At 35.2% G+C, this 15,315-nt stretch overlaps 3 protein-coding genes and 1 long non-coding RNA gene across 13 annotated transcripts; all 4 read right to left on the reverse strand.

The window, feature by feature from the left end:
* Nucleotides 1-5: 5 nt before the first annotated feature.
* LOC108743885 (phosphorylase b kinase gamma catalytic chain, liver/testis isoform) lies at nt 6-2,555 on the reverse strand. 4 transcript variants are annotated; one of them, XM_018479485.2, is made up of 10 exons: nt 2,451-2,555; nt 2,189-2,293; nt 1,956-2,113; nt 1,623-1,907; nt 1,447-1,537; nt 1,364-1,393; nt 1,171-1,277; nt 1,006-1,103; nt 662-748; nt 300-590 (listed from the first exon to the last, which is right to left on the reverse strand). In XM_018479485.2, the coding sequence occupies exons 2-10, from the start codon at nt 2,278-2,280 to the stop codon at nt 525-527; spliced, it is 1,014 nt and encodes a 337-aa protein (XP_018334987.1). In that variant the 5' UTR covers nt 2,281-2,293; nt 2,451-2,555; the 3' UTR covers nt 300-524. The 4 variants fall into 4 exon arrangements, with proteins under 4 accessions (XP_018334989.1, XP_018334987.1, XP_018334986.1 ...); XM_018479484.2 differs by lacking the exon at nt 2,451-2,555 and adding an exon at nt 2,349-2,444 and having other exon boundaries at nt 301-590; XM_018479487.2 differs by lacking the exons at nt 300-590; nt 2,451-2,555 and adding an exon at nt 6-78 and having other exon boundaries at nt 2,189-2,444.
* A 119-nt stretch (nt 2,556-2,674) lies between these two features.
* On the reverse strand, nt 2,675-5,913 carry LOC112906537. 2 transcript variants are annotated; one of them, XR_003232400.1, is made up of 3 exons: nt 4,801-5,913; nt 4,522-4,725; nt 2,675-3,802 (listed from the first exon to the last, which is right to left on the reverse strand). It is a non-coding gene; the product is annotated as an uncharacterized LOC112906537 (long non-coding RNA). The 2 variants fall into 2 exon arrangements; XR_003232399.1 differs by having other exon boundaries at nt 3,953-4,725.
* A 962-nt stretch (nt 5,914-6,875) lies between these two features.
* On the reverse strand, nt 6,876-11,613 carry LOC108734568 (probable serine/threonine-protein kinase DDB_G0278665). Of its 2 annotated transcripts, none has more exons than XM_018466187.2 (6): nt 10,360-11,613; nt 9,350-9,590; nt 8,884-9,072; nt 8,222-8,823; nt 7,584-7,886; nt 6,876-7,472 (listed from the first exon to the last, which is right to left on the reverse strand). In XM_018466187.2, exons 2-6 carry the CDS (start codon nt 9,567-9,569, stop codon nt 7,383-7,385), a joined length of 1,404 nt encoding a protein of 467 aa, XP_018321689.1. In that variant the 5' UTR covers nt 9,570-9,590; nt 10,360-11,613; the 3' UTR covers nt 6,876-7,382. The 2 variants fall into 2 exon arrangements, with proteins under 2 accessions (XP_018321689.1, XP_018321688.1); XM_018466186.2 differs by having other exon boundaries at nt 8,213-8,823.
* A 100-nt stretch (nt 11,614-11,713) lies between these two features.
* Nucleotides 11,714-15,205, reverse strand: LOC112903987 (phosphorylase b kinase gamma catalytic chain, skeletal muscle/heart isoform-like). Of its 5 annotated transcripts, none has more exons than XM_025981089.1 (10): nt 15,097-15,205; nt 14,551-14,655; nt 14,318-14,475; nt 13,985-14,269; nt 13,809-13,899; nt 13,726-13,755; nt 13,533-13,639; nt 13,368-13,465; nt 13,024-13,110; nt 11,714-12,200 (listed from the first exon to the last, which is right to left on the reverse strand). In XM_025981089.1, the coding sequence occupies exons 2-10, from the start codon at nt 14,640-14,642 to the stop codon at nt 11,904-11,906; spliced, it is 1,245 nt and encodes a 414-aa protein (XP_025836874.1). In that variant the 5' UTR covers nt 14,643-14,655; nt 15,097-15,205; the 3' UTR covers nt 11,714-11,903. The 5 variants fall into 5 exon arrangements, with proteins under 5 accessions (XP_025836874.1, XP_025836875.1, XP_025836872.1 ...); XM_025981090.1 differs by lacking the exon at nt 15,097-15,205 and adding an exon at nt 14,813-14,916; XM_025981087.1 differs by lacking the exon at nt 15,097-15,205 and adding an exon at nt 14,711-14,806.
* Nucleotides 15,206-15,315: the final 110 nt, after the last annotated feature.

Below are 15,315 nucleotides of genomic sequence, written 5' to 3' on the forward strand. Positions count from 1 at the left end.
ATGCAGCATACGTAAAGCAATTATTGCATTTTAATAACAATCGAAAACACTGTTAAATACTGGATAGACACGGCACAGCTACGGTGAAGAAAGGAAATCAACATACCCAACAAAAAAAGAGCGAGCGTGTATTAGTGTACACGCGTATGAAGTGAAACTTCTTTAGAATGTATTTTACAATGGTATTTAAAAAAAAAATTGGCTTAAACTACTGCATTAACTAATTACTAAGCACCAGAAAAATACAACTTTATTTCGAGCGGACGAATGCGGAATATTGTTTTGGTTTTGTTAAAAACTTTTACGCTTGCACCACACTGCAGAGAGGAATTACAAAATAAAACAAACAGAAACGCATTTGCAATACATATGCAGTAAATCGTAGGTGCAATCTGCTGACAATTTGTCGAATTGGCAATTTTCGGATTATTGGTTGCTACCAAGGCAAGCTTCTGAAGCCTGTTAAGACGACTCCTTTTGGACTTATCCACCAGGGGTCACACATGGCGCGTTACACAGTAACGTCACAGTTTTCGGTTTTGTGCCCTAGTAAATTTCCTTCCTACAGTTGATAAAGGTAAATTTTCTTTCTATCGTCGATAAAGAAGTTTCACTTCAAAAAAGAGAAAGAAGAAAAAGAAAATTAGTGTGACTAAATTACCAGTGCTAGATGTGCAATACGACTAAAACGGTGACTATCGCGCCTTAAAGAATGCTTCAGTGGTGCTATGTCTTGATCCCACATTTGCTGAAAACACACGTTTTACATCTGGCACAAAATAACAATCACATACTATTTAAATACAAATAACCTGATTTTTATAAGAAAAACAGCAAACTTTTGAAGCAATTAAGCAAAGCACATACTTAAACTATAAAAGCAAAGATACAAACTCCTCGATTTGAAATAATTTGATAAAAACTGGTAACAATAATATTGTTTTAAGGTTTTTGAAGTTTTGTAATTCTAATCAATATAAATAAATATGCAAACATATATCTCACCACGGTCTGGAAAAATGGATGAGCAAGTGCTTCTTTAATAGTAATCCTGTGATTGGGGTCTACAACTAGTAGTTTTCTAATTAAGTCTTTTGGCGCTTCTGCAATTAAGAATTTCCAGTTGTTTAAGTTAAATTTGAAATATCAATTTACTCAAACTACAATTACCAGAAATATCAGCCCATTCAGGAGATGAAAATGAATACTTTCCTTCCATTATATTTCTCAACATGATCATTTGTTTACGATGCCAAAAGGGTGGACATCCTACCAATCTTTTATTTTAAGAAACAAATGTCATAAAAAATAAATAAATAAACAAGAAGAAGACTGTAAGTAATACATAATGTAAGTTACTTACAGGGTATACATGATTACACCACAGGCCCATCTGCAATTAAAGCATGTTCTTACTTTTACATTAAATTACTAATAGCATCTTACATATCAACTTGGAATGAATAACCGGGTGCATCTTCCATCATACTGCAACGTAATGTTTCTGGTGCCAAATAACCAGGGGTTCCACATAAATCTGTAAATCTTTTTCTTGAAAATAATTTCTCTTTTGCAAACATTACAATGCCAAGATAATATAGGTAGAAGGCAAATTAACTTACCATATAAAACTTCACCTGGATCGAGTTTTCTTGCAAAGCCAAAATCCGTTATCTTAACATTCAAATTGTCATCTAGCAATATGTTTTCAGGTTTCAAGTCTCTGTGAACAATTCCTCTACTATGAATATATTCGACACCCTCAAAAACTTGTCTCATTATGTAGCGAGTTTTCTTCTCCGATAAGTTCACAACTGTTGTGAGATAATCAAACAACTCCCCATTTTTGCACAGTTCAAATACCAGGAATATAAATGTGTTTGATTCAAAAACGTCCTGCAATTCAACTGAAAAACTGTGTAATGCTGATAAAAAAAAAAATTGAGTTGTTTTACTTATGTAAGGGTGCCCCGCAACATGTCGTAAAATAAATATTTCTTGTCTGACGGCTTGTTCACCTGAATCAGGGTCGGTGCTGAGGTCGATTATTTTTGCTGCAAACTCTTTACCTGTTTCTTTTTCAATGCATCTTCTTACAGTACAACTGATGCCCCTTTTTAATTTATTCAGGTAAGTTATGTTAAGATATTAAAAGCTGACTGGATTTCATGTTGAACGTGCTACTTACTTGCCTAAAATTTCCTTAGGTTCGTACTTGGCATAGAATTCTTTAGCGACGTCCTTATCTGGAAGTTTGTCATCTTCTTCTTCTTTAGCCATTTTCCAGTTACCTCTGTTAAAATTACATAAATGATAACTAGTTAAGCAAATTTTTCCGCAGTAATAACCTGCTAACAATTTGTAAACGTGAAACGGAAAAAGAACTAAAAAATACAGAGATTGATACGCAGCATGGAAACGCAATCGAAATGGCAATATTGTTTACTTACGTCTGATTGCGTCTGATTCATAGATTTCTCCATAGATAATAGATATGCAATAATACTTGCGACCCTGTCAACTACGTTTTATTAGAGTGCCAGATAGTAATAATAATAAGAGATAAAATGTCATTTGAAGGTCATTTGGCGAACATAAGATATAACAACTCACATTCACTAATATTTTTATAGGAGGCTAAATGGTGTCACCATTTTAAGCTAAATACACCTGACCTGAGAAAACCTGACCTTAAACTGAGATCGACCTGACTTGACCTGGCCTGACCTGATTTGATATGTATTAACCTGACCTTGACTTGACTTGACCTGACCTGACAAGGCGTGTCCTGACCTAACGCAACACCAATTAACGCGACCCGAATCCGACCTCACCAGATCAGACCCGACCTCACCTGGCCTGACCTAAACTAACCTAACCTTAACTGACTTGACACGGCCTGACCCAATCTGACTTGACACGGCCTGACCCTACCTGACCTAACCCAACGGAACCTGAAATGACCCGACTTCGTCTGGCCCGACCTGACCCAAATTAACCAGACGGAACATGAATTAATCCGACCTGTCTCGTCCCAATACGACCTGACCTAATCCGACCCTTCCTAACCTTAACTAGATACCATCTAACCTTACCCTACCTGAAATGACCCGACGTCACCTGACCGGACTTCATTTAACCGAGACCTACCTGACTGAATCAGACCTGACTTGACCTGACTCGACACAACAAGGCCAAACCGACCCGTCCCAATACGACCTGACCTGACCTAACTCCACCCGACCGACCTGATCTGAACTGACCCGAGCTGACCTGACCCGACCCGAAATAGCCCGACCTTACCTCACTACCTGACCCGACTTGACCTGACCAAGCCGGACACGAAAGGACCCGACCTGGCCGGAGATGACCTGACCCAACTTAAAATGACACAACTTGACCTGACCCGTCCTGACCGAGCCCGACCTTACCTGTCCCAACTTAAACTGATCTGACCCGACCTAACCTAACCCGACTTGGCCTGACGACCCCACTCCTACATCTACTACTACTACACCCCAAAAACATAACGTTTATCACTTACCAGGTACATGAATCCTGATGATCCGTTTCGGACAAAACAGTCTCCTGACACCGGACACAACTCACTCATTACCGGGTACTGCAATCCCAGACCGTAACATGGATTATGGCGCCGAATGTCAGACACATCAGCTGCTGAATACCTTCCAACAACGGACAAGGGGCGGCAACACCTACAAGACGCACAACCTTTCACATCCGTAAGATTCCATCTATTTATCCACCACTTATTGGACGCATAACGCCAAACACCGCTCATCTGAAACAAACCACGGTGTATCAAACACCGTACAACTGATACCGAATCCACGACACGAGATGTCGCACCCATGGTACCACACCGCGAACGTTGGACGATTCCAAAAATCCAACGTTTTACACCTCATTCAACATTCAACATTCAACTCACCGAACGTGGACACCGCACTCCCTCTTTCCGGCCACAGGACACTCAACACCCATCGAACACCACAGTACATCATATGACGGTTTTCAGACACAGCTGAACAGACAACGGACGGTAGGATGTTGCGCGATACGTGGCGTGAGTGGAGCATGTAATAAGTGACATCTACTGTGAATGTGCCGTGTGGCGTTTAGGGTATGAGATTTGGGTGTGGGATATAATGTGATGTGAGGCTTACATACAGATGAACAGAAAAATAAATACACAATGTAGCATTATTAAGCAAAAACAAAAACATCTTACAACCACAAGACTTGGTGTACAATTGTTAATGGAAATGTACTTCTTATGTATTTAAAAATAACAAAAATACTAATGTAAAATGTACTCAGAATTATTAACTCATCTTCCCTGGAAAAATAATATGCATCTTAACATACATGCTTAAAGTAGCATTATTAAGCAAAAACAAAAACATCTTACAACCACAAAACTTAATGTGCAATTGTTGAAGAAAATGTACTTCTTATGTATTTAAAAATAACAAAAATACTAATGTAAAATGTACTCACTATGAATTATTAACTCATCTTCCCTATTAAAACAGCATGCATCTTAAAGTAATTATGAACCTATTTCACAATTTATATCAATAAAAAATATTATGGCCTCTACTCCCACAATTATTGACTGCAAATTCGTTCTAGGTTAATGGTAAACAGCAAACAACAAAGTCCAGACAGTCCTACACCACAGCAGTCTATTAAGTCAATTACCTGCAAATAATCAAAAAGAAAAATAAATTAAATTTGTTATTAAATAAATAACATGAAATAAATACGAAAACACACCAAAAACCAAGTGAAATGCCGAAATTAAACCAAGTATTACATCCACTATAAAAAACACAATCAACTGTCAAAATATCAAAATCAAATAACCGTAGATGAAAGTTAACCTCAATTTATGCTATGAAGAAATTGGATGCGTTCCATAAAGAGGGTTACTATACATGAAAGGAAAAATTACAGACAAAGCAAAATATACTCTTGTCAAAGAAAATAAACATGTTGCATTTTTAAAAATTAAGAGGGTAATATAACTTCAAATGAACTCACTATCACATATGATCAGTTTAGCCTCCTTAGTAACATTACGTGCATACCATATTAAAGTAATTATCAACCTTCTTCTCTGTTCATTAAGTGATTTAAATGAATGTTACTTTTTATTAATTAATAGTGGTTACCAATTACTTAAACACCTTACTAATAATACAGTGCTCGTTTCTTATAAAAAGCAGGTTAACCTTACCGGACTTTGTACTGGTTAAGTTTATACTAGTGTTGTTAATAAGAACTCCCTTCTATCACCACAGGAAGATGGTTAAGAGTTGCTTTAAGACATCATAGTCACTTTATGGTTATATAGACAAACAAAAAAAAGATCACTTATTTGAGAATTAGATGTTAACACAATCACAGACACGATCCTCAGATATTGCACTGCCAATTTACTGCAAATTCGTTCTAGGTTAATCGTAACCAGCAAACAACCAAGTCGAGGGAGTCCTGCACCACAGCACACTATTAAGTCAATTATCTGCAAATGATCGACAAGAACAACAGATTGACTATGTTATTAAATATATAACATGAAATAAATAACAAAAACGCACCAAGAACAAAGCGAAATACCAAAATTAACCCAAGTATTACAATTAGGACGAATGGGACGAACCATCAACTCCGAAAAACTAATAAATAGTAAATTGTTAAACCATAGATAATAGTTGTTAAACCGTCAAAAGATACAATCACAGATAAGATCACATATGTAAGATAACGTCAATTTATGGGTGCGTTCCATGAGGCTTACGTGCAGATGAAAGAAAAACTTAGCAAATACATAACGTAAACAAACATGTTGCATAGTCAAATATTAAACATTTAATTAAATGTCAAACGTACGTACATATTTAATATGAAATATTCTCAATTTTTACTCACTACACACTAGTGTGTATTCTCAATTTTTACTCGCTACACACTAGTGTGTAGTGGGTATAAATTTAGAATATTTCATATTAAAACTAACTCACTTCGGGAAGATTTCTACATTGTATGTGTACGTACATATCGTTAATTCAGCCTAAGTTCAAAGTAAGGTGCATAGCACTTTTAAGTCGTTATCATCCTTTTAGTTGTTTTTTAGATCATAGTTAATATGATCGCCTCTGTCTCGTCATAATTAATTGCAAAATTTGCCTGGGTGAATAATCCCCTTGTGTTTAATATTAATTATTAATTCAAGTGAGCCATTACTTAAAATTGAAAATTATTGTTTTCCGTCTGTCATTGCATCTCTGTATAGTGGTCGCAAAGTTAATAGAATTTATTTAACTAACTCCAAATCGCGAAGCAATTACTAAAATGGAAAACAGAATGCCCATTATTAAGTTTAGCATGATTACTGTGGAAACAGACTAAATAATTATATGCATCGGCATTACATAGTTTCTACTATTTATACTACATACTACTATATTCCATAAACCACAAACAAACCTGCAAGTACAACACAACATAAATGTGAATAAATAAAAATATAAATTCAAATTATTCAAGTCAAATTGGCGACCTTTAATTCATTCAGATCGATATACAGTAGATCATAGATGTAATGTTCAAATACACGTATACTCCACTTTAAAAATTGCTCTAAAAATTTTCATCAAATGGAGGCGTTTTAAGATATAATTAATTAACCTAAATTGAGCGTGTCTTTTGGAGAAAACAATGCAGCCGTGCCGTTTTAATAGTAAAGCGGCTGTTTAATTTGAAGTATGCAACCCAACATACATACCAGCATAGTGTTAAAGCTGGTACAGCTGCAGTTCTTTATTCGTTCAGTTTGTAAAAACAAATGTGGGTATATGTCTTTATTTTGTTAAACTTACAAATAAAAAAAGACCAATAATAATTTAATGTCATTTGTCCATCCTTAACTAACTCTATGTACAACAGTTACACAAATTCGATTGATATTCGTTCTATTTTCAGGATTATCTTTTTATCTGTATGTATGTTTTCTTTGTATGACTTTTTACAACAAAAAAAATTCCACAACTTTTCGTTTCAAGTCTTTGATTGTCAAATACAATTATCAAACAGATTTAGATTTTTCTTGGCTAAAGCGACCTCGGTCCTAACCCATTGCTACACTAGTCATTTTTATTATTTACTAAAGGAAGCTAGCACTGACCTTCGGCATCGAAGCAGCAATCTTCTCAATTTGGGTACTTTTTACTAACTCTGCTTGTTAATGTACAATTTTACAAGCAACAATCTTAAAAGACAATACATCTATCTCACGACGTCATCACCGGCAAAGACGAAGAAAATTAAATCAATGCATTTATTCCTTTCTATGGCTAACTAGACGATCTAGGAGTGATGGATGGAGAAGATGTCATTACCACAACCGGTTTAACGACGTATTGGGCATTCACTAACGGTAAAACCTGCAAAGTGTCACATGTGTATATGTAGTACGTCACGTGCACTTCGGTAATTTGAGTATATTGTATACGACTTGGAAAATATAAATTTAATAATATTATATTATTCTTTACCTTTCCATTTAGTTGTTGGGATGTAGTAATAAAATGAGCAACCGGACTTGACACTGCTGCAAGGGGGGTTAGATCGGCTATACCCTTAGGAACCAAGGCAACCTTGTGCAAAACAAGTCCTGGAGGGTATCCTGCCACTGGTAACACAGACAGTGCAGCAGTACCCTGTAGAGCCTGTTGATGGGATTGAACAGATGTTTGTATTTGTGATGGTGCAATAGAAGAACAATGCTGTTGTTGTTGTTGCTGTTGATGGGAATTCGCGTCGTTTTCGCTTAGGCTTTGTATGGATCCGCATAAAAGCTACAATCGTAGAATTTCCCTTCATGTGATTGCATATACCAAAAATATTACATAAATGAATATTATCTTTTTCGTTACTGTTATGAATATTTGTTTGTTCACATGCCAATTTTAATCATTTCTGTTGACTTTTAAGCAAGACACTTGTAAAAAATTTTCGATATCATAAGGGTCTTCAAATAAAAAGCTTTTAAGTGTTCCAAACATTTATCCAATTGTCAAGTTTATCCAACTTTTTAGTGTATTATTACTTTTCCTTTCTGAATTCTTGACAATTGGTCATTATACCCATATGGCTTTAATAAAATAAAACACAGGCAACTTACTGGCTTTACCTTTTCTACTCTGCTGATTGGTGTCATTACTGCTGTTAAATTGGACGTTGTTACATGGGGCTTTTGGGACGCCAACATCGACTGTCTTTCTTTAGACTGAGGAAAGCATGATATTCTTTCGTTGATAATTATATTTTCATCACCGGCACTGTATTTTCGGACGTTAACTTTACTGAATCTCTCAATACTGTTATTATTATTATTATTGTTATTGTTATTATTATTAGCTGCATTAATTGTGTCAGAATGCATGTCATCTGATAATTTCGTAATAGTAACAATCTCTGTAGAAATCCCGGGTGTATCGACAAGAGCACTGCCAGATTCTGTGCCTTCCACAGCTTGATGATTAGTTTCAACCAGTATTGCACCTAAATCCGTACTATTATCACAATGTGCTGTTATGTCTCTTTTCAAAATAGCAAGTTTTTGCTGAGCTGATATTTTTTCACGTGCCAATCTTTCCATTTCGTGTTCTAAATCTCGTTCTTTTCTTCTTAAAATGTGAATATAGCGTAAGGCCGAATGTAATATGCTTAAATTTGAAGTTTTTTTTTCTTCTGCTTGTGCAGGAAGTTGCCTTTTCAATAAATCGAAACATTCTACAAATAAAGAAACGATTAATTAGACTGTAATACACTACTGCAACCTACAGGCATTACCTTTAAGATGTGCCCTTCGATTTTTTTCCAATTTATTGTGTACTTCTCGTGTTCCAGCTCTAAAAACAAGAGGTGGTTGTTTGCGTTTAGGTTCCCCACCCTCGTCAATTACTAAAGGATTGATAATATCGAAACTGTTGTGAATGATTCTTGAAATATGTCCATTTTGATGCACTACATTAGCACTGTCTGCAAGTTCAAGTTTCTACATTACATTTTTACTACTACTAAATACCATTTTGAATCATAAAATTGCAACATACTTTAAATGACATTTAATGGAGCCTGCCGGTTAAGATTTATCTTAAACCAGCAACTTGAATAAATTCTTTGATTACCCGTACCGCATAGATATATGTACCCCCATTATCATAGCACACTATACTCGACTGCATTGCATGTTTATAAAATAAGACCCACTATATTAAAACTGAAAATATGGAACTGCATATAAAAGAATATTAACCTTCAACGTTCCGTAATCCGACGGTTGGTAATGACGGAGTTGTTGATATTGATCGTTGAGGACAACTGGGGGTTGACGATGATGGAGAGCAACTAATTGCGGGAGAAATAATATCTATGGTGGTTTTCTGCAGCTCCTGTAACTGATTTAATTGTTGGATTTGTCTTTGTTCTTGTATTTCTAGATAACGGGCTGCTTCCAAAAGGGTATTTAAACTCATCCTCAGTACGGTAACAACGCCCTGCAATGGCAAATCGATTATCTACCTTTTTTTGTACATTTCGAATAATTTATCCAAAAATAGATATTTCTCCTATGTAACAAGAAATACAAATAAAATAGTCAATAAAAATTGACGATCTTATTTTACAGCAATTTCATAAAGAAATTATGAATATTTTTTGTGACGTTTCAATATTGGCTACGTATTATTTACATTCACAAGAAAACACGTGCTATTCTGTAGCGTTTCCACTCTCAAAGTTTGTGCGCATATGCGCAAATATCGCTCTTATATGCACTGTACATAATGGATATATAACAGGATAAACGCCCGTAAAAACACCTTACAAAAACAACTGAGGTTTAAAACAACGTTGCCAGATTATAAATACAAAAGTAAACAAACTTTTTATGGGAAGAAAGATGCCTCACTCGTTAACAACAAGCTATGCAAAAATACCTATATGATGACTATTTACTGAGCCGAATATAATTTTTTTAGGAAAACCCGCTAAAGATTTGTCCGCTTTTTTTTTAAATTAAACCCGGCAACAACGTGCTATTGACATAGCAACAAAACGTGTCTTTGGTGTCTTTTAATGACACTTGAGTGGTAGCAAAATAAAAACAGTTAATTAACTTATGATGCATTATTATTAAGCTATACCGGCACGCATTCCGTTATTAAGTAACTCCATCCAATTTCAGTAATTTGTATTAAAGTTACTCGCAACAAAAGACGTTCGCAGAACAATACATGTAAGAAACAGAAAAATAAATGAACTTACGTGTTTCCTTTTTGTATTAAGAATAATTAACGTAAATTATATGCTTCAGTAATCAAAGACGGACGAAAAATTGTTTTAAGAAAAATGATGAAAGACTTTTGTTACTCTAATTTATTTCCACCTGACAATTGAAATACTTAAGCACTGTTATGTTCTACGGACACCACCCGTGCACACGTTCAGATAACCGTAATCACGTGTGAGACTGGCTCTATCGACCAATAGGCTCTGCGCGTCTCAAGTCTGCGCGAATGACGTAATTGCACACACCCTGACAGCCTGCCCCTTCACTCAACCGTACAACATCATACCGCATCACACATTACTCTACTATTATTATTATTATTGTACGATCATAACCCGACACTTTTCGCCAGTTTTCGCTTCTCCAAATATAATAATAACGCAGTAATCAAAACAATACGAAACTTGGTGCCTACTTTTACTCAGTTATTACAGTTATACCACACTGCTACAACAAGAGAAGAAAAACACGTAAATTCGACCCATGCAACCCAACCCCAACAAACGATTGCTTATGGTACGCCAAATTTAAGCGTACTCACAGACGTACACGTGCAACTATTCCATGTTTAGGGTGAACAACATACAAGCATGATATTGCCAAAAGACAATAATAAAATTATACTACCGTTGTTTAGAAAACATTTAAATATTCTGTGGAAACAATAATATTGCATTGCATGTTTTACAATTTGTATTATTTACTCTAGAACCATGTATTGAACAGATCTCCGCCATAAATCGCTTGTCAATATTTAATCAATGTATTGTCTGTGATTTCCCTGACAAATACTACGGAATAAACATTTCACTGATAATTTTTCACTTTTTTAAATCTTAAATTCGTCGGTCTGTCTGTCTCCTCTATCTCTCGCCAACTACCACCTCCCACCCATTCCCACTATTGCTAAAAGAAAGCTAGAGAAGGCCTTCCGCCCTACTCTCTTCGGCGTAGTTCGGAGGGGCTGGCCGCCCACCAACATTATTAGGAGGCGAAATAAGTAGAGGGAAAAAGCGATAAAGATATACTGGGAACGAGTAATTAATTAAATAATAATAGTGGTAAAAGGTATTTGATTCCGCGACAGTATTTTTAAAAAAATGTATCGTATCAGACGGGAATCGAACCAAATCTGCAAAGGTGACAGTCTACAGTTTGCACATTTAACTGAAATCAACAGTTTGTATATTTATAATAATTAATGTCCGTTTCGGTTCGATTTCCAACCCATTTAATAATTTTTTGAATGTTTTTTCCTACGATTATTCAGTTATATAATTTAACGAGTCGATTAACTTAGTTTAGTTTTGCTGGTCAAAAAATATGACAAAACTATGAATCAGTTTATTAAACAAGAAAAAACAGAAGTTATCGTAAAACCGTCCATCTATCAGTTCTCTTAATATCCATCCAAAATAACTAAATACATGTGTGACATGTATAAATTCAGCAATCACATTTGTACATTTCGATACTTTCCTCTACTACGGTGCATTTTTCTAATAAACAAACAGTCCTTTTATCTGCTTTGCAACTGCTCAAGGTATAAATGTTTGAGGTCGGTTTTGGGCATGTTTTCGAAAAGGGCTGCTCGATTCTGACCTTCGCCCTTTTTAACCCAGTGACCATAAACTCTGAATGCACATGCGTCGATAACTTTTCTCAACAACTTGATGCGATACGGATCTTCTCTTGCTACGTGTAAGCTTAACGGTTCAGGAGTAAAACGTAATCTTTGAATTCTTATCATCGCTTGCACCACCAAAATTGCCCATTTGAATTTGCGACGAGGATGAAAAGAGGCCCGTTGTAACACCTTCAAAGTTTCAAAATCAAAATCATTAATGAAAAATGCCCTTTCCTTGTTACTTTTTTAGTGTACTAAATAAAATGAATACTTATAGCAACCAAAAACAAATATTCGTTAATTTATTCGATCAGTTTTGGTATCTTAATATATGCAAACTGCTAGTTTTTTATGCAGCATACGTAAAGCAATTATTGCATTTTAATAACAATCGAAAACACTGTTAAATACTGGATAGACACGGCACAGCTACGGTGAAGAAAGGAAATCAACATACCCAACAAAAAAAGAGCGAGCGTGTATTAGTGTACACGCGTATGAAGTGAAACTTCTTTAGAATGTATTTTACAATGGTATTTAAAAAAAAAATTGGCTTAAACTACTGCATTAACTAATTACTAAGCACCAGAAAAATACAACTTTATTTCGAGCGGACGAATGCGGAATATTGTTTTGGTTTTGTTAAAAACTTTTACGCTTGCACCACACTGCAGAGAGGAATTACAAAATAAAACAAACAGAAACGCATTTGCAATACATATGCAGTAAATCGTAGGTGCAATCTGCTGACAATTTGTCGAATTGGCAATTTTCGGATTATTGGTTGCTACCAAGGCAAGCTTCTGAAGCCTGTTAAGACGACTCCTTTTGGACTTATCCACCAGGGGTCACACATGGCGCGTTACACAGTAACGTCACAGTTTTCGGTTTTGTGCCCTAGTAAATTTCCTTCCTACAGTTGATAAAGGTAAATTTTCTTTCTATCGTCGATAAAGAAGTTTCACTTCAAAAAAGAGAAAGAAGAAAAAGAAAATTAGTGTGACTAAATTACCAGTGCTAGATGTGCAATACGACTAAAACGGTGACTATCGCGCCTTAAAGAATGCTTCAGTGGTGCTATGTCTTGATCCCACATTTGCTGAAAACACACGTTTTACATCTGGCACAAAATAACAATCACATACTATTTAAATACAAATAACCTGATTTTTATAAGAAAAACAGCAAACTTTTGAAGCAATTAAGCAAAGCACATACTTAAACTATAAAAGCAAAGATACAAACTCCTCGATTTGAAATAATTTGATAAAAACTGGTAACAATAATATTGTTTTAAGGTTTTTGAAGTTTTGTAATTCTAATCAATATAAATAAATATGCAAACATATATCTCACCACGGTCTGGAAAAATGGATGAGCAAGTGCTTCTTTAATAGTAATCCTGTGATTGGGGTCTACAACTAGTAGTTTTCTAATTAAGTCTTTTGGCGCTTCTGCAATTAAGAATTTCCAGTTGTTTAAGTTAAATTTGAAATATCAATTTACTCAAACTACAATTACCAGAAATATCAGCCCATTCAGGAGATGAAAATGAATACTTTCCTTCCATTATATTTCTCAACATGATCATTTGTTTACGATGCCAAAAGGGTGGACATCCTACCAATCTTTTATTTTAAGAAACAAATGTCATAAAAAATAAATAAATAAACAAGAAGAAGACTGTAAGTAATACATAATGTAAGTTACTTACAGGGTATACATGATTACACCACAGGCCCATCTGCAATTAAAGCATGTTCTTACTTTTACATTAAATTACTAATAGCATCTTACATATCAACTTGGAATGAATAACCGGGTGCATCTTCCATCATACTGCAACGTAATGTTTCTGGTGCCAAATAACCAGGGGTTCCACATAAATCTGTAAATCTTTTTCTTGAAAATAATTTCTCTTTTGCAAACATTACAATGCCAAGATAATATAGGTAGAAGGCAAATTAACTTACCATATAAAACTTCACCTGGATCGAGTTTTCTTGCAAAGCCAAAATCCGTTATCTTAACATTCAAATTGTCATCTAGCAATATGTTTTCAGGTTTCAAGTCTCTGTGAACAATTCCTCTACTATGAATATATTCGACACCCTCAAAAACTTGTCTCATTATGTAGCGAGTTTTCTTCTCCGATAAGTTCACAACTGTTGTGAGATAATCAAACAACTCCCCATTTTTGCACAGTTCAAATACCAGGAATATAAATGTGTTTGATTCAAAAACGTCCTGCAATTCAACTGAAAAACTGTGTAATGCTGATAAAAAAAAAAATTGAGTTGTTTTACTTATGTAAGGGTGCCCCGCAACATGTCGTAAAATAAATATTTCTTGTCTGACGGCTTGTTCACCTGAATCAGGGTCGGTGCTGAGGTCGATTATTTTTGCTGCAAACTCTTTACCTGTTTCTTTTTCAATGCATCTTCTTACAGTACAACTGATGCCCCTTTTTAATTTATTCAGGTAAGTTATGTTAAGATATTAAAAGCTGACTGGATTTCATGTTGAACGTGCTACTTACTTGCCTAAAATTTCCTTAGGTTCGTACTTGGCATAGAATTCTTTAGCGACGTCCTTATCTGGAAGTTTGTCATCTTCTTCTTCTTTAGCCATTTTCCAGTTACCTCTGTTAAAATTACATAAATGATAACTAGTTAAGCAAATTTTTCCGCAGTAATAACCTGCTAACAATTTGTAAACGTGAAACGGAAAAAGAACTAAAAAATACAGAGATTGATACGCAGCATGGAAACGCAATCGAAATGGCAATATTGTTTACTTACGTCTGATTGCGTCTGATTCATAGATTTCTCCATAGATAATAGATATGCAATAATACTTGCGACCCTGTCAACTACGTTTTATTAGAGTGCCAGATAGTAATAATAATAAGAGATAAAATGTCATTTGAAGGTCATTTGGCGAACATAAGATATAACAACTCACATTCACTAATATTTTTATAGGAGGCTAAATGGTGTCACCATTTTAAGCTCATTTTTGTAATTTGCCCGACTGCTACTACGCGGCACTCAAATTATTTCCACAATAGACTTTCAGAACTTACCAGAACTAGATAAGATGGTTTTGGATTACTACCTCTATTTCTTTATTGGCATTCCATTACAGTCACAATAATAAAGGAATGTCGCTGTCCAGATTTCTACATGTCACAATGGACTTATGGTTTCTAATGGTTTCTTATGTTCAGTGCCACACACGGCTGATTTGCGAACTTCTTAACAGGCCTCTAAAATAGAACATTGCCGAATATCTATGGTCAAAT

This window comes from Agrilus planipennis, unplaced genomic scaffold (genome assembly GCF_000699045.2).
Source record: "Agrilus planipennis isolate EAB-ADULT unplaced genomic scaffold, Apla_2.0 scaffold62, whole genome shotgun sequence".
NCBI lineage: Eukaryota > Metazoa > Arthropoda > Insecta > Coleoptera > Buprestidae > Agrilus > Agrilus planipennis.